This window comes from Stylophora pistillata, chromosome 6, assembly GCF_964205215.1.
Source record: "Stylophora pistillata chromosome 6, jaStyPist1.2, whole genome shotgun sequence".
Taxonomy (NCBI): domain Eukaryota; kingdom Metazoa; phylum Cnidaria; class Anthozoa; order Scleractinia; family Pocilloporidae; genus Stylophora; species Stylophora pistillata.
The window spans coordinates 7,164,341-7,189,553 of record NC_142524.1 but is presented as its reverse complement, the minus strand read 5'-3'; the positions used below and the strand labels follow the sequence as shown (position 1 = coordinate 7,189,553).

General features: G+C 37.0%; 5 protein-coding genes across 6 annotated transcripts; 2 read left to right on the top strand and 3 right to left on the bottom strand.

Moving 5' to 3' along the window:
* The first annotated feature begins 6,274 nt into the window (after window positions 1-6,274).
* LOC111337104 (calcium/calmodulin-dependent protein kinase type II subunit delta) lies at window positions 6,275-8,988 on the top strand. Its single transcript, XM_022943336.2, has 3 exons — window positions 6,275-6,666; window positions 7,428-7,821; window positions 8,271-8,988. The coding sequence occupies exons 2-3, from the start codon at window positions 7,468-7,470 to the stop codon at window positions 8,796-8,798; spliced, it is 882 nt and encodes a 293-aa protein (XP_022799071.1). The 5' UTR covers window positions 6,275-6,666; window positions 7,428-7,467; the 3' UTR covers window positions 8,799-8,988.
* Window positions 8,989-9,169: 181 nt separating this feature from the next.
* On the bottom strand, window positions 9,170-12,420 carry LOC111337103 (tumor necrosis factor ligand superfamily member 15). Of its 2 annotated transcripts, XM_088724684.1 has the most exons (6): window positions 12,282-12,420; window positions 11,105-11,168; window positions 10,541-10,603; window positions 10,250-10,342; window positions 10,005-10,074; window positions 9,170-9,611 (listed from the first exon to the last, which is right to left on the bottom strand). In XM_088724684.1, the coding sequence occupies exons 1-6, from the start codon at window positions 12,284-12,286 to the stop codon at window positions 9,262-9,264; spliced, it is 645 nt and encodes a 214-aa protein (XP_088580810.1). In that variant the 5' UTR covers window positions 12,287-12,420; the 3' UTR covers window positions 9,170-9,261. The 2 variants fall into 2 exon arrangements, with proteins under 2 accessions (XP_088580810.1, XP_022799070.2); XM_022943335.2 differs by lacking the exons at window positions 11,105-11,168; window positions 12,282-12,420 and adding an exon at window positions 10,804-10,955.
* A 1,801-nt stretch (window positions 12,421-14,221) lies between these two features.
* On the bottom strand, window positions 14,222-17,205 carry LOC111337108 (uncharacterized). Its single transcript, XM_022943341.2, has 2 exons — window positions 17,008-17,205; window positions 14,222-15,410 (listed from the first exon to the last, which is right to left on the bottom strand). The coding sequence occupies exons 1-2, from the start codon at window positions 17,194-17,196 to the stop codon at window positions 15,192-15,194; spliced, it is 408 nt and encodes a 135-aa protein (XP_022799076.2). The 5' UTR covers window positions 17,197-17,205; the 3' UTR covers window positions 14,222-15,191.
* A 5-nt stretch (window positions 17,206-17,210) lies between these two features.
* LOC111337106 (phosphatidylinositol N-acetylglucosaminyltransferase subunit H-like) lies at window positions 17,211-22,257 on the top strand. The gene is made up of 5 exons (XM_022943339.2): window positions 17,211-17,478; window positions 18,073-18,163; window positions 18,456-18,583; window positions 19,719-19,808; window positions 21,246-22,257. Exons 1-5 carry the CDS (start codon window positions 17,293-17,295, stop codon window positions 21,312-21,314), a joined length of 564 nt encoding a protein of 187 aa, XP_022799074.2. The 5' UTR covers window positions 17,211-17,292; the 3' UTR covers window positions 21,315-22,257.
* LOC111337107 (cofilin/actin-depolymerizing factor homolog 2) lies at window positions 21,719-23,842 on the bottom strand. Its single transcript, XM_022943340.2, has 4 exons — window positions 23,731-23,842; window positions 23,381-23,420; window positions 22,586-22,872; window positions 21,719-22,111 (listed from the first exon to the last, which is right to left on the bottom strand). The coding sequence occupies exons 2-4, from the start codon at window positions 23,381-23,383 to the stop codon at window positions 21,946-21,948; spliced, it is 456 nt and encodes a 151-aa protein (XP_022799075.2). The 5' UTR covers window positions 23,384-23,420; window positions 23,731-23,842; the 3' UTR covers window positions 21,719-21,945.
* Window positions 23,843-25,213: the final 1,371 nt, after the last annotated feature.

Below are 25,213 nucleotides of genomic sequence, written 5' to 3'. Positions count from 1 at the left end.
AAAATACCAACAAGACCACATACATTAAATAATTGTTCAGAGCTTAGGAAAAGCTACAAACAACACGGTTATCTGGACAAAAATAATTCACGACACACGGTTAATTTTTTCCCTTTTTCACGACACACGGTTAATTTTTTCCCTTTTTCACGACATACGGTTAATTTTTTCCCTTTTTCACGACACGGTTAATTTTTTCCCTTTTTCACGACACACGGTTAATTTTTTCCCTTTTTCACGACACACGGTTAATTTTTTCCCTTTTTCACGACACACGGTTAATTTTTTCCCTTTTTCACGACACACGGTTAATTTTTTCCCTTTTTCACGACACACGGTTAATTTTTTCCCTTTTTTACGACACACTGTTAATTTTTTGGACGTTTCACGCCACACGCTTAACCCCATTGAGACCCCCTATCATTCCTTCGTCGTGCAAGAAAAATAAAAAAGAATACTTTTTCAGCGTGGGCAAAAACTAAGCAAGTAATAAGGAATGAATAGGAAGAAATGGAGTGGATGACAGGAATTTGCAAATGCAAAACACATTTATAGGAAACAAGATAATTGGCGAAGATTTACCTAAACTAGTGATAATCATGAATTAGTGAAGTGCGTTCGATTTAGCCTGTAGGAGTGGGTCATTTTTCCCCGGTGCAATAACATTTAGGGCATGATTAAACATACAAACATCAAATATGGTGGCGTAGCTCACAGTTCTGATTTGAAGTAACTCAAGTCGTTCGATTAAATGGTTGCAATTTTTCTATATACCTTCCCATGTCATCCAGACCTAAGTGTATAGATACCCGCATGAGATCGAGGCCATGAGTGTCAGTCATTCCAAGATGGCGTTTAAAAGTTCAAATGGCCTGGGCTTCGGATCGATACCCGCGGGATATCATAAGACACGCGGGACTGAAAAACGACACGAATAGTATACATTTTCCCAGGTCGAATGCAATAAGGGATTTAACTCAATTTCATACACGAGCTTCCCTCTTTTATTAGCTTCTAATTTAATTATAATAACTGATCTAAGCGCATCAAATCTTTGATCCACTAGCTAGTGGTCGCTTCAATGATGATCCTGTAAATTAAACAGATTATATGGAAACATTTTTCGGAAAGCCTGGAAAAATGCGGGTCCGCATATGTAGCTTTTTTTTGTCTCTTTTATTTTTTTCGACCTTCAATTTCTTTTCTTTCTTTTTTTTTTCTTTTTTTTTTTTGTACTAGAAGAGTGATTTTTTATCCTCAGTCATAATCTAATGCATGCAATAGTAAAGATGTTCATTCCAGGATGACGTTTAAAAGCTCAAACAGCCTGGGCTTTGAATCGCTGACCCCGGGATATCATGAGACACGCGGGACTGAAAAACCACACAAATACACAAATAGTATTTATTTTCTCAGGTCGATTGCAATAAGGGATTTAATTCAATTTCATATACGAGCTTCCTTCGTTTATTAGCTTTTAATTTGATAAGAATAACTGATCTAAGCGCATCAAATCTTTTATCCACTTGCTAATGGTCATTTTAATGATAATGCTGTAAAACTGATTAATGGAGGCATTTTTCGGAAACCATGGAAAAATGAAGGTCCTCATATGTAGCTTTTTATTGTTCCCTTTTTTTTTTTTTTTTACTAGAGGAGTGATTTTTTTATCATCAGTCATAATTTTTTGCATGCATCAGTAAAGATACTCCGGCATAATAAATCACACCGACCATCTTACAGAGTTTCGCTGTCGTTCCTTTATTTTTCAGTGCCTGTCTTTCGCTTTCAGTTGTTTGTAATTTATTTCATTGCGGCCTTTTACTTCCAATATGGTTTGAATACCGCATCACATTGCTGTATCACTTTACCTTTTTGTTTAGATTAAAGTTTGGTTTCGCGCGTGGACAATGCTGGCGCCTTCAAAGTCGATAACACTCCTGTCTTCATTTGATTTATACTATGCGGTCTATTGCTCTCATATATTCTTCCGATAATTTACTGTCATTTGCACGGACTAAGGCTAAAAAAACATTCATATCCATTGGTTGGAAAAGATTCAAAAGTTGAAAATGTTAAACGTTTTGATACTTTCAGCCTTTCAAGTCGGTCAATTTAGTTCGCGTGTGTAGCGTTTAAATCATACATCACTGTTGACAGCGCCCCTTTCATATTTTAAAAGAGTTGCGCTTAGCTTCAGGGGCAAAGATTGGTTTTGTCAGTAGTCAGCGAAGCAAAAGGTCGGGTGCTAAAAAAATGCACAAACCGACTGTACTTTGTTCCCACTTTGATGCTTCGCTAAGTAACGATTGGTTCTACAACACTTCCATTTCCACCTCTCTTTTCTCTTCTCTTTTCCAAACAGATCATTACTACCACGCTATTAGGCAAGAAAAAACTTTGCAAAGAAAATGTGCTATTCTTTTAACAGTCAGTGTTTTATGAAGATGGAGACAGAATGATCGATGCAAAGCCTCACAGACTGCCTGGCGACTCTGTCATCGTAACCTTTGCCCCAATAATGAGGCGTATCATCCGATAAAATCGTGTTCTTGGGGTATTAATAGACCAACTATTATAATAAGCTGATAAGGTTCACTCGCTCAAGAGGCTTACGTGTAACATGATCATTATGTTCAACACTAGATTAGCGTTTTAACACAATGACTTGAGAGTGAGATTACACTGACCACTCAATCAAATTACGTGGATATACGCTGGATATTTCTCAATCTTTCTCTGCCACTTCTGAATTTGTGGTTTGTCACCCGTATATTTTGTTTAATTTTGTCGAGTTGGGAATGTAAAAGGTACATTTGAAGCCTTGTGTGGTCTGAACTCGGTGTCATCTGTGGATAAATATTATTGTTAGCAGACTACCTAAACCAAGAAATGAAAAATATTTGCTTGTCCATTCAAGATTTTACCGCGAAGAAAACCGCAGCTATGAAATCCCTTGCGAGGCCGGGATTGTTTCAATTTAGTACAATAGCTTTCAAACATTGGATTACCGCGTATCAAATGCGCTTTCTGTGAGGTTGTTAGACGTATCACAGCTTAGTTTGACAACAACTCGTTATGAAGTTAATTCCTCTCCGAAAAAAAAGAACCCTCCTAATTTGCTTCTCTGGCTTTGTAGCTCAGTTGGCAGTGGCGCCCCACTAGCATCTGGACGGGAGGCACAGGTTCCAACCTCTTCAAGATCTGAATTTTTCAGGCTTCTTTCTGCAATTGTGAAAACAATACTTCGTGGCTCGTACAACGCGGCATACCGTTTCGACCAAGAGACTCATCTGATACTTAACTCGAGCATCGTGCTCGAAGTCCTGTTCACAAAGTCAAGGTGTTAGCATTCTGGCCCTCTAACGCTGAGGGACTCCCAACCACACGTTCACTAGTTTCAATTTACCCGATGAAAAATCATCAAATACTTATCTGCAATTTCTAAAATTTGCAATCCACCTGGAAGAATTTGCTTGATTAGCGTGATAACATGATTACTAGAACAATTGACAATGTAGAACATGACTTGCAACAGAAACACGAGTCAACTTCGAGTGTTTCTCAACCCTTCAAGATTGTAAGGTGTTCAGTTCTTGAAATGAAAAATTTAGAAATGACAATAATAACTTAAACCAAGATGTCATAACAAAAACTAAGGAAGAAGAGGACTGTAGAAGCGATTGCAAATGGTGAACGAGGCAAATTTCAGGGCCAATGTTTAGGGGCTCAAAACGTGATGAAGGACCAAATCACTTAGTCAATAATAACAAACAAGTTCCAGAGGAAACTGTTACGTTATGTGCAACATTGCATAAATAGTTGCTGAGGCGTTCTAGAGCCGGATTTTCCATTTTTAGACAGGATGGGGGAGGGGAAGAGAGAATTTAGCTTTGTTCTGATCTACCTGAAAATGATTAAATTTCGATCATGAAAATTCACACTGTTTCGTTTAAAAGTGAATTTCAATGCGACACTGATAACACCAGCGCGCGGTCGGTTATCTGATGAAAATCAATTAAGTTTCTATTCAAAGATTTCAGATAAGAACGCTATGAGTAGACAATGACATGACTTTCAAAGTCACCTCAAAAGCCGAACCTTGCATCTTTTGCTCGTCAAACAAATAGGAGTGGCATGTCCCATCATAATTTACGTGATTTTATTTGTGCGTGAGTGGGAGAGCTGAACTCATGACTCACGGGTGAAGGTATCCATGGAGAGGATTTGTGATGATCAGGTAAGGTCGCATGTACATACAATATTTTCCCTTTTAATTATTTTTATTTTTGGTTTGTACTCTTGAACAACTGGCTACACAAAGAATAATAAGAATTTTTTTTTAGCACAATTATTAAGTGAAGAATAAGGTTCTTTCTGTGTTCTTCTCTTTGGTTTGTCAATTGACAACCCACTCTACAACGATAAAAATAAACAAACCGGCAGACCCTTTTTCAAGAAAGATCACACGCCATTCATTCTTTCTATTGCCAAGTTCAACCACCCAAAGCTATTGCCGAATAAAATAAAAATGACGTTTGAATATACCAGACCTCTGCAGTATTCTTAAACATTTCCTACTGAAATATCCAGTGAATCACTTAAAGGTCAGCTAAACAGCTTATTGGATTTGGCCATTTGGACCCCCAGACCCGTCTTAAACCCCTCCGTTAAGTATTCTTATGAGGTTTTTAGGTGATTTTTGGAGGATAATCTTTCCTCTTTATTTGGAATTTCTTTCAACAGTCACGAAAGATAGCGTAGCAAAGAAAACAGACATATCCCATCTGTAGCACCACGCACACGCCCTTGCCACGATTTTCATCAAATTCAACAGCATGTCACAAATATGGCGCAAACTGCGAGAAGTCTATTGCCTTTTCTTGCTTTGTCTTCTTTCCACTAAACAAAGTTCTACGCGTCTCTGAAGGAGAAAATTACAATAAATAGCCCAACTTTATTTAATCTCCCTCTTTCCCAATTTTTCAAGTTTGTCTTGCCGTTGTTTATAGAGCTGCGTTGCAGCCTAAAAAAAGATGATCTCTTATCAAGTTTCCTCGTTTATTGAGTCGATGTTTAACTCTAGAAATTTTTCACGCTTTCTCTTTGTGTTTTCTTTTTGTTTTATATTTATATTACCTGAACAATGTACTGCGGTATCATCCAGAATTATTCAGTTCAGATTCTTTTATTTTCGCATTTCGAACCATGTTTTACCCCGAGCAATGTGTTGCAAAAGTTCATTAAAGGGTGTTATGGATTATTTTTGTTTACAGTCCCTCACACGGACTACAAAGTGTATCAAAAGTATATTAAAAACAAAGCCTTAATGGCCAGAATAACGACTTATCGGTCGTTATTGTTTTATATTTATATTACCTGAACAATGTACTGCGGTATCATCCAGAATTATTCAGTCCAGATTCTTTTATTTTCGCATTTCGAACCATGTTTTACCCCGAGCAATGTGTTGTAAAAGTTCATTAAAGGGTGTTATGGATTTCTTTTGTTTACAGTCCCTCGCACGGACTACAAAGTGTATCAAAAGTATATTAAAAACAAAGCCTTAATGGCCAAAATAACGACTTAGTCATAACACTTATCGGTCGACTAGACATCTTTGACGATTTAGCTACAAAGAACAATTGAGAATTGATTATTTCTCGTGATGAATTCCAGAAAACCTACAAGGAGTCTTTGCAACTTAATAGTTAAGTAAGGAGGTTCGGTTCATGTTTACTACGTGTTGTAGAGGTAAACTCAAAAGTTCCAGTGACTTCCCGAGCGTAGTTAGATTTATATTGTTGTTCTCTGCGGTTCACTGCTTTTTGTAAGGCAAACCCTTAAATGGCTAAGCCTTCTAAATTTAGATCAAATAAACGCCTCCGTAATTACTTCCAGTCACAAACGAAAAGGGCAGATCCCTTCTTGCACAATCCAGCGCTAGAATGCAACAACATTCCAAATAGGTACATTTATTTGACCAGCCAAATCCAGTTTGTAATCAAAAAATTTAAATCCCTTAATATAATGCTGTTATATTAAGACGGAACTATACAAAATCTAGAGTAAATAATCCGTGATTTTATCAGCGCTAAGTGAATACCTTGTTTCCGCTTCGTTACTCGTGATGCGTGAATAAATCCTGATCACATTTGCAAGAAACACCGATATTACCCTCTCGACGAGGCAAAATTTTTGATATACGTGAAAATGCGAAATATTGCATGTCAGACTTCTAACCAAGTCGTGCAATATTTTAAGTGTGCTTTCCGTTAGAGGCTGTTTGTGGCGTGTCTTGCTGTTGTTAATTGTCTGGTAATGCGACAAGTCATTCCGCAAGGCGGCTGCGTCACGCACTTAGCGGTTTCCTTATCAAGGGTTAAAAGCTGGCCACAAATGTCATATCATTGAATAAGTTATGCCAGAGCATTCGTGAGACCGCAAGAGCGCCCCACAGCTACCACAAAGTAACGAAGGATTTTGCTCGCCGGTAAATTCTGGGAGGTCATGAAATAACTCAGTTCCTCGGTCACTTGACAAAGTTGTTGATGCATTGTAAACATCTTCCTTTTGTAAAGACGTGCTTCGAGATAAAACGTGTTTGTGTATAAAGGCAGAGTGGAACTCACGTGAATCTCATATACAATTCTTCATCGCCCGGAGGTAAGATCAGTTCGATGTCCTTGTAGAGTTTCATTATTTATGACCATGGCCAAGGTTTAGACCTAACTGGTTTCACTATCACATCGATTCTTATCTAAGTATTGCTTTTCTATATGATCATATTGGAATGGTTTCCTTCCTTGTGCCGCGGTTAAAAGGGCGCTAGGCGAGTAAACTCATAGCTATCAACTACCTATTTTTCTTGCGAATCAAAATGAAGCGGAGTTCTTAGAATATAACAAAACAGTTCAATTTTTCTACCATCACGATTTGCACCGAGTTTATAGATACCATCAGACTCTATAAACTCAACCCGCTTCGTCGATAACTTGGTCACTAAGCCAGTTTGAAAATTCCAAGCTTTATTTACACACGTACAGATAAAATCTTAATGCGCTCGACAAATTATTTTCAGAAAATCGTATGTGCGTGATTACGTTCTTAAACTGAAAAATTGCGAAACAGAAGAGCAATATTGGAGCCAAGGCCATTCATTCTAGATAACGTGAATTGTTCAAGATAAGAACAACATTGACGACACCTACTCACTTATCATGTGCTGAGGGACACCCGAGGCGACAATTACTATTGAAGGGCCAAATGTCCCTGAAGCTTCGGCCTGTTAGCATTTATCTCTTGTTAAGGACGTGATGATTGTAATGAAGCGATAAGATTCAACCCATCTCTATTATAAAAGACTTATTTCCTCGCTGAGGGGTAAATAAAACACTGGTAAGCTCATCGACTTGTTTGTTTTACAGAATTCAGCAGTTTCTTACAACAGTTAGCCGGTAGTCTAACATGGCGAACTTGGAGCTACGGAAGTTTGGTCAGGATTTCGAGATGAAAGACTTCATAGGGCAGGGAACCTTTGCTAAAGTGTTCAAATGCATGGAGCGAAAGACAGGTGAATGTTTTGCAGTCAAAGAATTTCAAACTGAAGGGGCTAATTTTGACAGAGAAGTAGTCAAAAACGAAGTGGAAATTTGGAGGACTTTACAGCATCGCAACATTGTCTCATTATACAAACGCTATTATGAAAACGGCGGTCACATTTGGGTGGTGCTAGAATTCGTGAATGGAAAAACTATTTTGGACGAAGTTGTAAATAAGACTGTTTTCACTGAAGAAGAAACTCGAGGAATAATGGAACAGGTGAGACAGAAAGAGGAATTCCGTAAAAGACCTTTACTCCGGCTTTTTAGTGATTTATTTACATATCTTAGGTTCCAAGTTTTACATGAGGCTTGTGACGATGATGAAGAGAAAATGATTTTCAGTGCTAAACTGAGAATTCGGGTTGCCGATTTTTTTTTTACTTTTTTTCGCAAGTAAAATCGTTTATCAAGCCTTGTTGACAAAAATGATAGGAAAGACGCCTCTCCCTACTCGTTTCCAATTAAAAATCAAAATTACTCATTTCAAAAATCAAAATTTCTTATTTCACGGAATTTTCACATCAGTCATCATTATTTTAAAACATATGGCCTCAAAATACGCTTGGCAGATCGTTCGCTCGATAGCTGTCGCGTTACAACTATTCAATCGTTAGAAGACGAAAAACATCTTGTTCGCGCTCATTCTTTGCGATGTTTATCTTTCAGCTTATTGAAAGCCTCAAGTATCTTCACCGGAAAAGGATTGTTCATCGAGACATCAAAGCCGATAATATCCTTCTCGAAAAGAGAGAAGGTAAACCCGTCGTAAAACTTACAGATTTTGGACTAGCGCGGCGACTTCCAGTGGATTGCGACGTCATCAAATGTAGAGCGGAAGGCACGCCTCTATATCTTGCGCCGGAAACAATCTTAGCGGACCCTATCGGTCCAGCGGTTGACATATGGGCATGCGGAGTAATTCTGTTTTTATTACTCGTGGGCTATCCGCCATTTTGGCACAGCGATGATAGGAAATTGATGTTACTTATTGTCGAAGGATGTTACAGCATGCCTGCGCGCTACTGGGACCGAGTGTCGGATGACGCAAAAGATCTTGTGAAACGATTGTTAGTGGTTTATCCTCACAAACGAGTAACTGCTTTCAAGGCATTAAACCATCCATGGATCTCAGACTTTGAGGAAAATGAGGACAAGGGAATCGAAACCTATACAAGGAGTCTCGTTTCAAGATAACATAATTTCAATTAATGTATAATTTTTTCATTACAGCGTTCTTTCCCATCATGTTTCAATCGTTGAATCCATTAAGTGTTGTTATCCGAATTTCGTCCGCAAGACTTGGTTAGGGAGACAGAAGACTGCCTAACTTCTTAGCTGAGTTTGTAAATAGGGGAAATAATTTTCATTAAAACACATTTTGAGATTTTGCTGTTCTGACATTTCCACCTCTGCTCCCGGTACTCTGTTTTTGTCAGATGTCTTAATCTATCGCAAATTTGTTGAATTAAAATTTCATCAAAATTGCATAACTAAAAGGCTTGATGTAAAACTGTGGGAAATGGGCAAAACAGTTTAGCCGAAACCGCAAAACAAACAAGAAACTATTCCCTGCTAATCAACTTTTATTCGATCATCAAAAGAAGCCGTGGAGTCACAATCTACATTGGCAAGCATCGCGAACCATGCATGGCTCCTTTCAAATAAAAAATGCACCAAAGAAGCTGTGAGAGGATAACATGTAGGCAATCCCGGCTTTGTTGGAAGGTACCACGGTAATGACGTCACCAGCCTTTAGGTAAAAGACGCCTCCAGTCGACAAAGTAAACTCAGAACTTCGCAGCTGGTTTTCAGAAGGATGTACCATGGCGACCACTTTGTTATTAACCAGGAGAGAAATTCTAACGGGTTTGCCTCTGTAGCCTCTGTAATAGATCTGTTCGTAGATGTAGTACCGTCCAGCGATGGGTACTGTAAGTTTTCCATCTTGGTACTTCATACCACCTGCCACATGACTGTAAGGAGCACTAAGAGTCCAGTCCTTCATCACTGCAAGGCACAGCGCATAAAAAATTGTGAGTAAAATTTTCAAAAAGAAATTTCCTTGATACTTATAAAAACCGAAAACCAGTCCCAAGAATGCCACCCTCGCATAGTTCAACGGTTACTGATAACTGAAGTTCAACTCCCCTAGGTATTATTTGACCATGCGCACTATGATCAATAGGATGATTGCTGAAAATTCTGCGTAATTCATCAAGCTACATCTACTTGATTATTGTCGAAAAATTTAATGTACCAACTGATTTTTAAGTTTACAAACCCAGAAGCAGATCTCAGGTGACTTACACAGTTTTTTAACCCTCATGCAAACTGGCTCTTCACAAAAGTTAGATCAACTCCTGATTCATTTTTCTACGCAGCTTGTAAACTTAGATGTACCTTGATTAAGTTTGTAAGTTACATCTCCTTTGTTTGCTCCTTCGATGTGAGCGGACGGCTTTCGCGGATCCTATTTTGGAAAAACAACTATCACTAAATAGCAAGTGAGAACTAAATAAGTCACAGAAGAATTTTAATGTAATCAAAGGAAACCGGCCGAATAAAGAATTTTAAGAAAACTGTCTCAAGACAACTTTTGCTTAATTTTCAGTCACACACGTCAGAAAACTTTAAATATCTTTTACCTGCAAAGGACATTTGCAAGAAGCCGCTCCACCATTTCCCTTGTCACCTTTCAATCCAGTGTCCCCTTTTTCGCCTTTTTCACCCTTAACGGCCTGTATGAATCAAACGGAAGCTATGAAAGAAACTATGTTCCCCCTGGCTTTCCCACGCTAACATAGGACCAACATTAGTCAACACACAAAGTGCATTGACTTGTGGATCTAAAATACTCTGAATACGTACTGCTTTGTGCATCTCAAAAAAATACGCTCACAATTTTTGAGATGCGTCATTTGCAAACCTCTTTATACCTTTGTACCATCCCCTCCGTGAACATTAATGTTAATAGGGTTTCCGGGTATCGCACAGCTTTTCTGTAAAATAATAATAATAAAAAGATGAATTAAAAATCATCAGTGTCTGTTGTAATTCTAATACTACTGTGCGAGCAAAGCGCGAAAAGTTCAATGATGTTCCATTGAGGAACTTTAATTTTGGAGGGCAGAAACACCAAAGGCAATACCATGGTGGCTTATTACTTATCCATTATTTTCAATGATTGAGGTTGTCTCACTTGATTTCCGATGTCCACCCCTGCATCGCAGATGTAAAGTTCGATGCAGACAAGAGCAACGAAGATAAAAATGAACTTCATCCTTTGAGAATCAGCAAGAGAAATCGTCACTCAGCAAAAACCGAACTCAAACTTAATGCAATGGCGCGAGTGAAATAGAGTTATAATATAGAGATTGCACGTAAAATCCTGCTCACTATTTGCTGAAAAAAACAACGCTTTCTTTTGTCTTAAGCCTTCAGATCACTGTAAGTTGACTAACCTGTCTATCATTTGTATCAACGAGACTATATTGACTTACATCTTGATTTTTTACAAGCTCCCTCTGTTTGTGAGCGGTTCCAAAACAATTTCGCGACAAAAATCTGTCAAAAAAGAACACCAAAAAGGTAATACTGTAATGCCAAATTGGTCACAAAAATACTCTGCAAAAATCGAATTTCTTGAACTCTTCGAGAAAGCACTGTCACTCGTACTCGCGAAAATCATTCGCGTCACTTGCTGGGGTAAAGCTTACAAACAAACAATGTCTGAGCGTGCGTCACACAACGCGTCTTCTTAACATGCTCATTTTTATAGTATTTTTTTTTAGTTTTATCTTGCATATAAGCTTTTATTTTGCACAATCTGAATCATCACAGTTTATTAAATCCCTGTGATACATTAGATAACAGCAATGTGTAGCAAATTAGACACACGAAAAAATAGTAGATCACTGTAACATCCAAAACTTTTGTCAAACAAAGTCTTCCTCATGCAAAGTCTTCCGCATGTTTGTTTGTTCTTTTTTTGGTGTAAAATACACGTTTCCCTGTTTTCAAAAACAGGGAAACGTGCAACAAACAAAAGCATCTTTGAATTTAGGGTTGCAAGAAAATTTGATGATATTTAAATTTTCTCTTGTACATGCAGTCTTCGCAGTGATTTGCATACTCTCAGCGTTTATTTGTTTCCTGTCTCGTCATAAACCAAGCAAGAAATTTTGGCAGAGTCCTTATTCTTTAGTTTGACGCATTTTTCGCTGATTTTTGAAGTCTTTGGGTGGTAGAATATTAGTCGGACAAAGTAATGACTTTTAAAGTCCCTATGACGCCTATTTGTTAGCATCAAATCATATAAAAATAGAACAATAAAGAAGGTGTCTGGTAAGATTTGTGGGTGATTCTGGTGCTTCTTTGTTATTTTACGATACTAAAAAAGTCCGAAATTGTGGCGAATTTGGGCTTCCGGTATCTTTTTGGCCGTGTGGAAGAGCACTGGTACTACTGACAAAGTACCTACTGCATGATCACTTCATCTCACGATTTTCACCACTGCATTTTGTAACGAGAATATACCTTTTGGGAAACTAAGTAAAGAAGAACCTTGTCACCGAGTCTGTGGCTGAAAAGTTTTTGTTCTTTGAGAAGAAGGGGGGTTGCCATCGAAAACCGCAAAAAATTAAAAGATAAATCGAGCGGACTCAACAATGCAATTACCTCATTCAAATCCAGTTGTAGCATCAAATTTGATACAGCAAATCAGTCTAATCAAGTTATGTAGCTCTCGGTACGAACTTTCGAGAAAGGAAACTTCGAAACTAAAGCAGTGAAGAATTTTCAATATGAATGATAAAAATTCCAATAGACGAAAACGTGATGTAGATAAGAAAACCGCAGATTACCTGAGACTTTCTACATAAACTCTCTCTTGTAAAAGTCTACACCAGACCCCTTCAACAGCAAATTCTCTCCTGACCTCACAGGAAGTATTACGAACATCTACAGAAATGATCTCAAGTTTCAGATTTAGCTTTGTGGATTTTTTCTCAATCAAAAGATAAACAATATGTTTTTCTTTGGAAAAATGAAAGGCATATTTCGTCGCCTAACCAATGACAGACGATCAGATTGATGGGTAAAATTTGCGCGCATTGCGCACGCGCCATCAGTTCAATTGCGCACAATTCAATTTTTCCCCTTTGGTGAATTCTTATCAGGATTTATTTGCGTCGTTTTACAAAGATTGTCAAATTACTGCCTCTGACATAAAATTCAATCGAAAAATTCTATTATTCGTCACACTTTGAAAGTTTGTTGTCAGATGGAAAGAAGACGTCATCGCCAATTGAGTCACGACCACACTACAAAAATTATTAACTGAAGCCACGGACCATAGATACATAGTAAATAGGCACGGATCGAGTTACAAAGCTGATACTTTGACTTGAGCTTTCACTTTGTTAGTTTTTCCATTTTCAATGCTACCTGTTTCAAAATCACATAATTGAATAAAAAGCATTACTTATAGTTGTTAGGTGTACGTAGATGCGAAACAATATCACTTAGCCTCGTTTCAACTCGCAATTCCATGCTTAATATCATAGGCGACAAATTACTCCTTAATTTTGGCGCGAAATTTCAGCGTTAATTTTTAATTTCACATGTAAAATTGCCATGGTAACATCTCTTGTATCTCGATCAGAGCCAAGATGGCGTCGAGATTTAAGACGGTGACCCTGGAAGAAGTTACGAAATTAAAAGAAGCGGCCGAAAATTATTAACAGGAACGAAGAATTCGAAAGGTATTTTTGGTGAAGAAACTCAGAAAATTACGAACTTTAACAATAATGTATGCTTTAAACGAAAACTATATTCTTCTTTATGTTCTCGGTTTTCGATAGAATAAACCGCAGTAAAAACAATTACGGTATAATTAGTATAGTTATTTTCGCTGTCTCAGGAGTATACTTATTAAAGATTAAAGATAATGGTTGTGAACGTAATTTGTCACCCACGATATTAAAAGGTAATCAAATGGTTTCCTTGGGAAATTAGGAAATAATTTTACTTGCGTTTTGTCAAAAGTCTGATAAATTCCCTCGCCTTTCAGAATTTTGAAAAAACGCAAGTGAAATTATTTCCTAATTTCACTCGTCGCCATTTGATTACACACACAAATACCTTGCTTCGTTAACCAATCAGAATGCGTGATTTTATTCAACGATGTGATTCTATTCTGAATTCTTCAGCTATTGACCGTTGCTACATAGGCGGCTTTACAAACATTGAAATGAAACAAACTTTAATGGAACGCATCGGAATGTAAGAAGTGTCGCATAGCCTGTCACAAGGTAGAAGAGTATTGTAGAGCAAAGCAAATTTAGTTCTCCCTTTACCCAAAGATTTATCACTGCTGGTTTCAGAAGCAAATGAAGGGCTGAACAGGTCAGTTTTTCCTGCAGGTTTGGAAAAAAATCTCACTCAATCAGGGTATATCAACCAAGGCATGAAAAATTCATCCCAAAATTTGTTCATTTTTTACAAAGATTGATTTATCAAAACTCTAAGGTCAGAATCCATATTCTCCATACTGTTCTCTTAACATTTCTTTTGGTACTGACAGGGAGAATTTGTTTGACAATCAAAGCTTCTCAGAATGGTGATCATTTACTTTATTCTCATAATCTAACTGAATGATTCAGCAGCATTACTGTAAGGAGAAATTAGATGCTGGTCACTCTTGGGGGTTTTAAGGGTTAAATTAACTCCAAACTAGCTTAAGCAAGTATAGCCTACAATACATAACCACTGGCTCGCTCTTTGTACAAGATTAATGGATAAAATATATAGAATAACATTAGTAATATGTTCATTATAAATTAAAGTACAACGTCTATCAAGTTTTACTTGACTTTTTTTTCTTCTGCTGGGTGTAAAATAATATTCTTTTTCTTAAAAAACCCAGCAAATGGTGAACACCTGGAATATTTCAGGAACTTGCATACAAAAAATACATCACATAACAACCAATTGCACTGCAGATCAGGAAAGGAAAGCAAATCACACATCAAAAAAACTCGCATTTTTGTATCTCACTAGCTTGTGAGCACAGCCTCATAAGTGTTTCTGCACAAGTGTTTCCTCCCTCACGGGGAGAGTACGAAGCCTTGAGTTATGTGAGTTGGCTAGAGATCTGCAAGAAATCTAGTACCCAAAATACAGTTAACTTGTATTAAGTGGCACTGTATTAAATGGTCACCTTTCCCCTTTACTAAGTCCCAACCGCTTGTTTCTATTGCCTTCCACCTGTATTGAATAGTCACTTGTAGTGCAACCACTCAAATAAAATTAAGAACAAGCTATCAAGTACATCAACTCAATTTTCAATGCTAGTTGTACTTTAGAGGCAGTTTTTGCACATTGGGTGGCAATTAGAATGACTTCCCATGAGTGGAGAAACACATGTCCTACTAACAGCACTTGTAATGAGGCCTGCTCATGCTCTTGCACCTTACACCTTCCTAATTTCTTCCTTACAACAAAACATTCAAAAAATATTTCTGGCATTCACAGTTTTCTGAGCTTGAAATTAAGCTTCTAAGATGTTTGGTAACAGTACTGTAGCTGTTATTGTATTGTACAAGCTTGCGATCCATCGCCCATGTTGCCTGATGCCTTAGCAAAGCATATTGCCTGTAGCCATTCCTGCTGGTCCTGTTCACTGTCAGCAGAAAAGAAGTAGACACGTCTTCCCCCGCTGGGTTTTATTCTAAAGGCAAACTGTTTTTTGTCAATGTCGCAATCTGACATCTCACATCCCTCCAATAAGACCACTTTGTGTTGATCCTACAAATAATAACAATTATTATTATGATGATAAAAAATAATTAAAATTCATTTGTAAAAGAGATGTACCTCACTTTTAACTTAACCCACTTGCATTATACCAACCACAAATTTTTTTTTTACAAGTATTTGAAAATTTTTCATTGTACATTGGTAACTCCTAACTGTGTGGTTGGAATCCTTCTGTGACGAAGGATCTGACTGCTAACATCTTGATTTCATGAACGAGACTTTGAGTGCAATTCTCAACAAGTTCATTAAAAATTTTAAAAAAGTATCTGACGAGTCTCTCGGCTGAGATGAAACGCCGCGTCATACCAGCCATGAAATTTTTTTCACAAGTATTTGAAAATTTTTCATTGAATATTTGACACCAAGTTTGAGGGCCATATTATAAGTTACAGAATATATCTTTCTGCCTGGACTCACGGATGGCCCAGGCACGAAGTGCAAGCCACAAATCAAAGCAGAGAAAGAAAACTAGGCTCCACAACTTACATTACCAAACCAGAGAACAAGGTTAGAAGATATTTATTTCATCTCTGGTTCCAAATGGAGGGGGAAGATTTCATGTCAAACAAAGTTTGGAATTTAGTGGGCCCACAGTTAAACATAGCCTGTTAAATTGACCAGTCATAGTGCACGTACTAGTTGAGAGATGTAATAAAGCAAGTTATTCTCTTTAGTTTTTCCAACATGGGGTACACGATTTTAACAAGATAACTCGGTTTGATCAACTGAGTTGATAATGTCAATGGCCACCTTAAAGAGTTTATAGTTTGTAAACTCTTAGCGGTGGCCAATTTACATTTATCAGCTCAGTTGAAAAAAAAACCATATTATCTTGTTCTACTCTCTCAAAGATGCAGTATCACTGTTTCTTTAGAAATTTACCCCCTTTGTACAAGGTTTTAGTCATTTGCGATTACTAGTGATCAGGCAAGTAAAGGCACGATGGAAGTGCTTTGTAAATAAGGGAAATAAGACGAAGAGTAAATCATGGAGAAAAATTGTTATTCTCATTTAGAAACATACTTCAACTGGAACAATCTTCAAATGGCCGCGAAATTCAAAATTTTTTCATTATATTTTCTGTTCCTTTTGCAGAACAAATGTAGTCCATTTTAGTTGAGTGAGAACCTCAGGTGTAAATCACGAGTTGTTCAATTTGTTACAAAACTTCAAAAACCTAAAGACATGAGATATTCTCAAGATAAAATTAAAGACAAGCCTTAATGAAAATAACTTATGAAAAGTGAAAATATCTGAATTGTAATTCAGTCTTAATCAAGTTACAATCACATAAGACCTGCAAGAGGAGCCCTAGAGTACAGAGGACTGTGATCTATGATCAACCAAAGAATTTTTGTTGACATGCATTAAACGATCGCATGAACAACAGACTTAAGATCAGTCGTTCATTCTAACAACTCTCCATTGATTCCAAACCACAGAACCATAGTCAACTTAACTAGAATAGTTTTTTCTTTAATTCGACGTACTCACCCAACCAATCATACTTCTCAGCTCAAGCATGACAGTGTTACATTTTCAAGTCGATTAAAAAGTTGAAGCAAAACTTTGAACTCGAGCTTACCTCTGCCGTTAAGCCATAAGTTAGTTCATTTTTTCTTAGACAGCACCACCGCTTATCCCAGCGTTTGGAGAGACGACTCCGTTTAGATAACCAGCCCTGTTTATTGATGGTGTCGCTCACAGAACTTCCTTCACTTTGTTTATCGACATTTTGACCGCTTTCCGCCATGTTTGTTTGGTGCATTAGCATAGCATTATGGGTATTCTGAGTCAAATAAAATGGCGGCACGTGGCACTTAGCGCTCACCTTCAGCAAACTTTTATTTTAAGTAAATTTAAGGTCTGTATGAAACATCAAAAACTTGAATTGAACGGCTTAAACATACATGGCCAAATTCTGAAAGTTTATTTCAAAGGAGATGGTGTTTTGTCGTCGTCAATTGAGATAGAACGTTCAAGAGAGAGACCATTAGCAGCTTTTTTCCCTGTTTTCTTTCTATCTTGCATTGTCGGAACTGTCGCTATTTTTCAGGTAGGAAAAGACATGTGTACCTTTTCTCTAATTTAGAAGTTATCATGCTCCCCAGGAGATTGTGAGCAGCTAAGACGTGCATCCCTTTATTGAAAGCGAGAATGTCTAAAATTGAAAAGTGTTTGAACCGAGTACAAAGGGAACAAGTAATAAATTATATTTAAGAGGATAATTTTATAGGTACTTAACCAAAGCAGCAGTTTGTTATCTCAAAATCAGCATTTTAAATCAGAAACTTTAAATGCGGTAGAAATAATGGTTTCAGTGTTAGATGGAACATAAGATGGAATTTGTGAACGTGAGTCTCACGCTCAATGTGTGAGAGCTCTAAGTAAAGAATTGATGTTTTTGCCCTTTGGACACTACTAGTAACATGTATCCTGCTGGCTGGCCACTTGTAGATCTCCGGAGAGCACTGCTTAATTGTCATCCCACACAACTGAAAGGTCAAAAAAAAAAAAATTCTTCAGATTGAAATTTATGAAAGGCTTAAATATGTGTTTCCACTTCTCTCCTGTCCCATTTAGGGACCCAATTCCCCAACATATGTTTTTATCATTCATTGACCATCATTTATTCTTTCAATTGTCATAGGAACTTCTGTCATTAACCAGTATAGCAGTTTGGACTCTTGTAGTGATTGCCATTGTTCTTTTGAAATTATATTGCTTGGATATTCATAAAGGTGAGATAAGAATGGATCTAACAGCACCACAATAACTACTGCCCTTGCCCCTTGGGCTCCATCACTACAGACCTCATTCCAACAGACCTGCCAATTTAATTTTTTTTTACTTTTGGACACATGGATCCCTTTTTGACTAAACTTGTTTGGTCAAGGGGACTAAAGACTGGCCTTATTCAATTTTTGTTTTTTGCAAAAAAAAAAAAAAAAAAACTCAACCAACACCTGTTTGACTAGATCTCACATTTGGTCAATGATCTGCAATATTTACACCACTCCATTCTTTTTGTAGAATCTGTTTTAATTGTCAAAGATCTTGGAATTCAGTACACCAAGTCTTGTGTTCTTGGACAACAGACAAGTCAATTTATAGAACATCATAATATTGTGGATGTGCTTATCAATGAAGTTATAACCATGGTATGTCATGTGCCTGATTGATGCAGTCTTGCATGGAAATGAATTAATGCAGTGTATTGTTATTAGTGTATCTACTCACACCGAGGCTGCACAGGAAACCAATCAGAGCCCAAAAATCCTTTATTTAAACAATAGCCTCCACTTGGCACAAAAATATGTGCAGATAGTTATCTGACTTAAGCTGTTCTAAGATGTGAACAGTTTTTGTACAACAAAGCTTGGGGAAAACTGTGAGCTATGTGGAGCTGATTAAGTTCAAGGTCAAAACATAATTTTGCACCCAATGGATGATACTGTGTTTATTATCCATCAAATGTTTTTGAAAAGCACAAGAGGAAATGTTAGCAAACAGCACACAGTTTGTTGGGTGTGTTGTTAACTTTTCAGTGTCCTCCGGTATGACTTTATAAACAAACCAACATGTCCCTTTTTCTGTAACAAAAGCTCAACACTCTCTTGCATTAAATTAAATCTTAAACAAAGACTCGGTATGTAGTGGATATTAGCTTTGCAAATGGGGGAATATCACTTGGGGTATATCACTGATATTCCCCAGTAAAAACTGGGGTAAACTCAGCCATATGACACATTTAGACTAATATTTGATGGATTATAATTCAGGATATGTAACAGCTCAAATCAGTTGCAAATTAACACTTCATGGATTACAAGTGACACTATTACACAGCCTTTGTTTTTATTTATTTTCAAAATCATTTGAAAAACTCATTTAAAGCATATGTGGTCTGACAAGTGAACCCATTGTTCTAAGACTTTTCCAAGGCAGTAACTTTAATGTTGTTTTAAATAAAATTCTCTTGGCTATGCTTCAATGCACATGCAGGTGCTACAAGTATGATCAATAGGATTATATAACACACATGAATAAACCTGCTACATTACAATTTGATTGTGCTAGAATTTTCTAGCTTTGTTTTGAAATATTTTGATCCATCTGGGGGCAAAAATAGTCTGTTAACAAACTTCTACATACGATAAACATATCTTCATTATTGAAATTATTTCAATTATTTTTAAGGATAGGATGCAATTAGCATTACTTTTTATCATTTATTAAGTATCATTCTTTATTAATTTGAGAAAAGATGTATGATTTTGATTGATTGCCTTCTAGCATCAAGTTGTATGTTACTTGACATTGCTGATTTCTGAAAGAAACCAGGATCAACCAGGAAGAAATCAACAACTCCTTCCACTGTTCACGGTAATTTTCCAGTCTAATAAAGAGAATAAGAGATTAAATTTTGTTTGACTGAAATGACTTCATAAAGATTTCAGATGTTTACATTCAACTTGGCAAATTCAGAACTCTTTTACTCCTAATATTGTTTTGGTAAATCTCCTTCCTGTCTGCCATACACATCTTATAATAAGAGCGCTGGACTATTGTGCGGGAGGTCGTGAGTTCAAATCCGGCCGGACCAACACTCAGGGTCTTTAAATAACTGAGAAGATAGTGCTACCTTTGTAATAATATCTGCAAATGGTTAGACTTTCTAGTCTTCTCGGATAGGGATGATAAATGGAGGTCACGTCTCACAAGCCCTTGTATGTGAAAAAAATATTTGTGGGACGTTAAAGAACCCACACACTGTTAGAAAGAGTAAGGAACATAGTGCCCGGTGTTGTGGTCTATCTTTGTGTAGTGTCTATCAAATTGATGGGGGGTACTGCGCCTTTGAATATTGTATAGAAAGGCCGCAATATAAATAAGGAATTCATTCGTTCATTCATTCATTCATTCATATTTTGCTATTGGATCAATTGATAATCTCTAATTGATATTTTTCTTTATTCTCATCACTAGTTTGCTTGACATTGTATTGATTTTGTAAGGAGAAATTCTGTCTTTGTCACTCATGGAAGTTATACCGTACCTATAAATCCAAAATTTTTTGCAATTGATAGGCAAAGGAAAGGGGATGGAAGATTTGTCTTGTAAGTTGCTTAATTCTGAGGCTAGATTTCAATGAATTAAGGGGACAAGTTTCTTTATTACACGACTTGGGGCAGTCAGAGGTCCAATAACTAAATCAACCAATCAAAATGCTCAATTGCCGGTCAATATTCTCTCAGTATTGGACCGGGCACTGTCCCAAATGGTCCCCAATGATACAGCACTTGTGTCCCTTTGAACTTCAGTCATATAATAAATCTCTTATTAACCAAGCCTGCTCGGGACTGTACTGGAAGAATATCGGCCCTCGGTCTTTTTTGTACGGACTGAGCTGCGCTCGGTCTGAACTGTCAAGACCGAGGGCCAATATTCTTCCAGTACAGCCCTCACGCTTGGTTAATAAGATATATAAGGAAACTGTGGTGCTGCATCAGTGGGAGTAACAAGGTAATATGGGTTTTATCAACTAAGCTGATAATGTAATTTGGCCATTATAAAGACTTTCAAAGCTGACATTTTGAGTGTTAGTCCTTTGTGACACATTACCAACTCAGTTGAGAAAACCCAAACTACCTAGAATTCAATGGCCTGAGTGGGCAATTCTTGAATTAAACATGGACTGTAATCACCCATTACTTTACACCTCCATATTTCTTATTAAAAACCCCCAATAATAAACAGTTCAGGAATAATCATATTTCTGTGTCAGTTAGTTATCATTTTGAATTTTTTTCTTTTTTCCAGGCTACAGTACCAAATCTAGTTACAATCAAAACAATGTATCATCGCATGCAGAAGATACTCGGGAGATGATGGATGAATTGAAGACAATTCAATCCTTTGGAAACTAACTGTTTCCTTTCCCAGCCATTTTTTAACTCCTAACAAAGCCATAACCCTTCGACTACCAAGATCAAGTTATCAACCCTCCCCTGTAGCTGCTACATATTTGTTGTGAATGAGGAACAAGAATTTGTTGTTCGAACAGGAAAACCGCGTCTATCTCATAATTTTGAGTGCTCTCATTGCCTTTTGCTGGATAGTGTATGGAAATTATGGGGATAAGTTAAATGTTTTAAATCAGTGTTCTCATAATATAGCTAATGAGAAACTTTTGATTCAGGTACACTTTCTGTGACAGAACTCCCTTAGGAGTCATGACATAATTATACTTAACGTTGTAAATATCAACTACTAATAACAACAACATTCTTAAATCAGTGAAATTTGTCATTTATTGACTTTTTGTTCGGTAAATACATTGCAGGGTAAGAAAAACTAGATTATACATGCAGCAACTACAATCATAACATTTTATTTCAACTAACATATCTTCTAAGTAGTTCTACCGTCAGCTTAAGCGCTTATTATTTGTAACGATTCATCAAAACAGATCACAAAGTGGTGTGAGGAAAGAAGCTGTTCTCATTGTGACAGCAGCAAGTTATTGCCTGTCCTTTGCTTTCAAATCCTCAGAAATCTTCTGGAAACAGAAGTCCGCTTTATCATGGAATTCAAATGCATCAAATCCATTGCACTGCTTCTTCAATTCAGAATTGGTGGCGGCATATGTCATCTTTTCCTTGACTCCGACGCAGTCATCATCGCACCTAAAAAAAAATCATCCAGTGCATTTCTTCATTTAAACAGACCTTTAGATATAATGATTTGTGAAAACTGATCGGCTCCAACAGGAGCTCAACTGAGAGCTTTTGCTGGTTATTGAGGAGTATTAAAGTTCTTAGAAAACTGTTCACTTTTTGGAACAAAAACTGTCCGCAGACAAATATCTATTTCCGCCCTTAGTGTGGAGGCTAATGTTTATTTTAAACCCTAGGATTTTGCCAGGCTTCACTGAAAATGTGTTATTACTCGACAATATTCCTAGGCAAAGAGAAACTTTGAAAGTCAAATGTCTTGCCCAATAACAACACAACGATGTACCCAGAGGCCTGAATCCTGACCTTTCAAACCCGAGTGAAATGCCGCAGCGCTATCCAATAAGCTACTGTATCTTACATCCCAGTTTTTTTTTTTTTCTGTTTTTTTTTTCTTAGAAAAACAATTACTACCCAGTCACCTACCAATAGATGAAAATTGGTTTGTCTTTGACAGTACCACTGTTCTGTTTGTAGGCAAAGTCAAAGAGGATGTAACAGGGTCCTTGCAGCTCTTCAACCTTTTTCTTCATGTCGTCAAAGACTTCCTCATTTTCCACTAAATCAGTTCTGGAACGAAGTTTGCCATGTTGTTCCTTAAGAACAACTTCTTTGTTATTTTCAATCTTCATGATGGCCCATGCATGTTCGTGCTTGTCTTTGACCAAAGAGAACATATTCTTACAGCTCTCGTCCAATTTGATACCTGAGGCCTTAAAAAAATAACATGGCGCGCATAAATCTTTATAATTCTGCTCGTTGCTAGGTCCTTCAGTAACTCTGTAATCTAAAATACTAATCCAAAGGTCGCGGGTTTGATTTCTATGTACCCAATTTACACTCCCAAGTTCTTTTTTCCGAGTATGTCTTTGTCATTAACTGAATAACATGTTTCACTAAAATTATTAGGCTTAAAATAACCATTTTCGTTTACTTCATCAAAAACATCAGTTATCGACATCATATTATCTCATTACAACATCAGTTATATTCCTATCCTAACAGTGTGGAGGAAGTTTGTCACCATGAACCCGACTGAAACGCGGCCTAGTCTACCAAGAGTCTCCAATAGCTCTGTGGCAGAGCATCCGAAGAACTGATCGGAACGTCGCGGGTTACACTCCGAATGGGAACACTTAGAGTTTTTTTTTTTTTTTTTTTTTTTTTTTCTTCGAGTATGCCTGTGTCATTCCCGGCAGAATATCGTCATCTTTCACTTACCATGATGTCAGGTGATGAGCTTAACTTCCAAAATTAGGTCCTGAGCAAAGAATAACAAAAGAGAACATAGTAAGATTAGTGAATGGTCAAGTGCAATAGGAAATATAATCAGGGAGGGGAAGGTAATCAAGAAAGACTGGTAAATTACTTAGAAGGGTTTGGGATTAAAAAACAAAATGTCGATTAAATGACCGCTATTGATATGAACAATGACCCAAATATCTGTTTCTCAAAACAAACCCAAAAACCTCTGCACTAAGATTTAACACCGTTAAATCCCATGTGCCACAGAATTAAGACAGAGTTTTTCATGAAGCTAAATGTTAGCAATAATTAGGGAAATCACATACCGAAATAAAATTTTCCTGCGAGATCTGCTGGTATAGCTTGGTTCTTACAAACTTATAAAAAGACAGAAATCAACGGTATTATATACATCTGGGAACATGCAAGCTCAGCAATGTAATACTTTCATTTCGTAATAACCTTTTTAAAAATTAATGGTTTTCTCTTCAGAGTTCAACCATAAAAGGAATGAATACTATAACAGAGTGATTACGACAGGAGGGAAATCAGACGCACTTTTTTTTTTTTGTGAACATGCCAGCTCAGCAAAGGGATGCTTTAATTTTTTAATAAGCGTAAAAGATTGTTTTCTCTTCAGAGTTACACCATATAAGGAATGAATAAGACTGCAAGAATATGAAATCATCTTGATGATAATGAACATGACAGCGTGACTCTTGCGTATTTCAAACAGCTTCAAACTGTCACGGACAAATGCGAGTATGCATCGAAATTACGTCAGAATGTTACATCACCTTACACTGCACAAGATCACCGACAGGAAATACTCATGAGGAGTGACCATAAAAGGAAAACAATTACAGTTTCCGTTGACTTAAAAAAAAGTGAGAACACTTTCAAACTTCATGTAGGTGATTCCCAGAAAATGAAATTGAAATACAATTAGAGAAAAATAGACACAAAAGTTTCCTTTCGCAAAATACAATTTTCCTAAGGCTAATAAAGAAGTAAATTCCAATTCGTTGGTTATTTGTGGGGGAAAAAACCTTTACCCATTGCGCTCAATGCAATTTAAACACATCGCGAATTTCGCTGTTTTACAACAAAGAGCATTTTTGTTCGAAGTTCAATTGTCTGAGGCGTCAAATACTTATGTCTAATTTAATGAAACAGTATCGAAGCTTCGTCAAAAATGGTTTAAAAAATCCGCTGAGCTCACTAGAAGAGAAATCTTGAAACTGGGAAGTAGTTTTTTTAAAATTTTAGTTTTCGCGGCCGTTTTAGACATTACCATATTTGGGCACAAAATTGTTATGACTGCGTTGTAAAGCTACAAAGCGTCCACTGTCACTCTCTTTATCCAAACGTCATTCAGATTCACTTAATATTTAATGCCTTGTCACAATAAGTTAGTTGAGAGGCGACTTCGTAGTCGCATAGCGTTTTTAACAAAGGCATCTCGATATACTGTTGAGTTGCGTGACATGCATATGCAAATTATGACAAGATTCGAAGGAATATTAATTGTACTTCGCGAAGAAATGAATCAACAGTACTTTGAAACTTACGGCCCCATATTTCTAAATCCACATTTTTAGCTTTATACGTTTTCAGGATAAGCTTAGTTTTATTAACTTAGTTGATAATATAAATTGGCCATCGTTAAGTGTTTAAAAAGCTGACGTTTCGAGCGTAAGCCCTTCGTCAGAGCGGAAGGAAATGAATGCAACGGTTCAAATCCTGCACATGTTACACTTCGTTGATTACAAGTTACACTTCTCACACAGCATTGTTTAACTTATTTTC

What these genes read in the sequence shown, in the direction of transcription:
- LOC111337103 (XM_022943335.2), bottom strand. Translation starts at nt 10,884, where the DNA reads ATGAAGTTCATTTTTATCTTCGTTGCTCTTGTCTGCATCGAACTTTAC. An exon ending in CTTGCAAATGTCCTTTGCAG is followed by an intron (nt 10,075 to 10,249) that starts GTAAAAGATATT and finishes TTTCCAAAATAG; the next exon opens with GATCCGCGAAAGCCGTCCGC. An exon ending in AACTTACAAACTTAATCAAG is followed by an intron (nt 9,612 to 10,004) that starts GTACATCTAAGT and finishes TGTGCCTTGCAG; the next exon opens with TGATGAAGGACTGGACTCTT.
- LOC111337108 (XM_022943341.2), bottom strand. Translation starts at nt 17,196, where the DNA reads ATGCTAATGCACCAAACAAACATGGCGGAAAGCGGTCAAAATGTCGAT. An exon ending in CTTATGGCTTAACGGCAGAG is followed by an intron (nt 15,411 to 17,007) that starts GTAAGCTCGAGT and finishes TATTATTTGTAG; the next exon opens with GATCAACACAAAGTGGTCTT.
- LOC111337106 (XM_022943339.2), top strand. Translation starts at nt 17,293, where the DNA reads ATGAAACATCAAAAACTTGAATTGAACGGCTTAAACATACATGGCCAA. An exon ending in GAACTGTCGCTATTTTTCAG is followed by an intron (nt 17,479 to 18,072) that starts GTAGGAAAAGAC and finishes CAATTGTCATAG; the next exon opens with GAACTTCTGTCATTAACCAG. An exon ending in TCAATGAAGTTATAACCATG is followed by an intron (nt 18,584 to 19,718) that starts GTATGTCATGTG and finishes ATTGCCTTCTAG; the next exon opens with CATCAAGTTGTATGTTACTT.
- LOC111337104 (XM_022943336.2), top strand. Translation starts at nt 7,468, where the DNA reads ATGGCGAACTTGGAGCTACGGAAGTTTGGTCAGGATTTCGAGATGAAA. An exon ending in CTCGAGGAATAATGGAACAG is followed by an intron (nt 7,822 to 8,270) that starts GTGAGACAGAAA and finishes TTTATCTTTCAG; the next exon opens with CTTATTGAAAGCCTCAAGTA.
- LOC111337107 (XM_022943340.2), bottom strand. An exon ending in AAACCAATTTTCATCTATTG is followed by an intron (nt 22,112 to 22,585) that starts GTAGGTGACTGG and finishes ATTTTTTTTTAG; the next exon opens with GTGCGATGATGACTGCGTCG.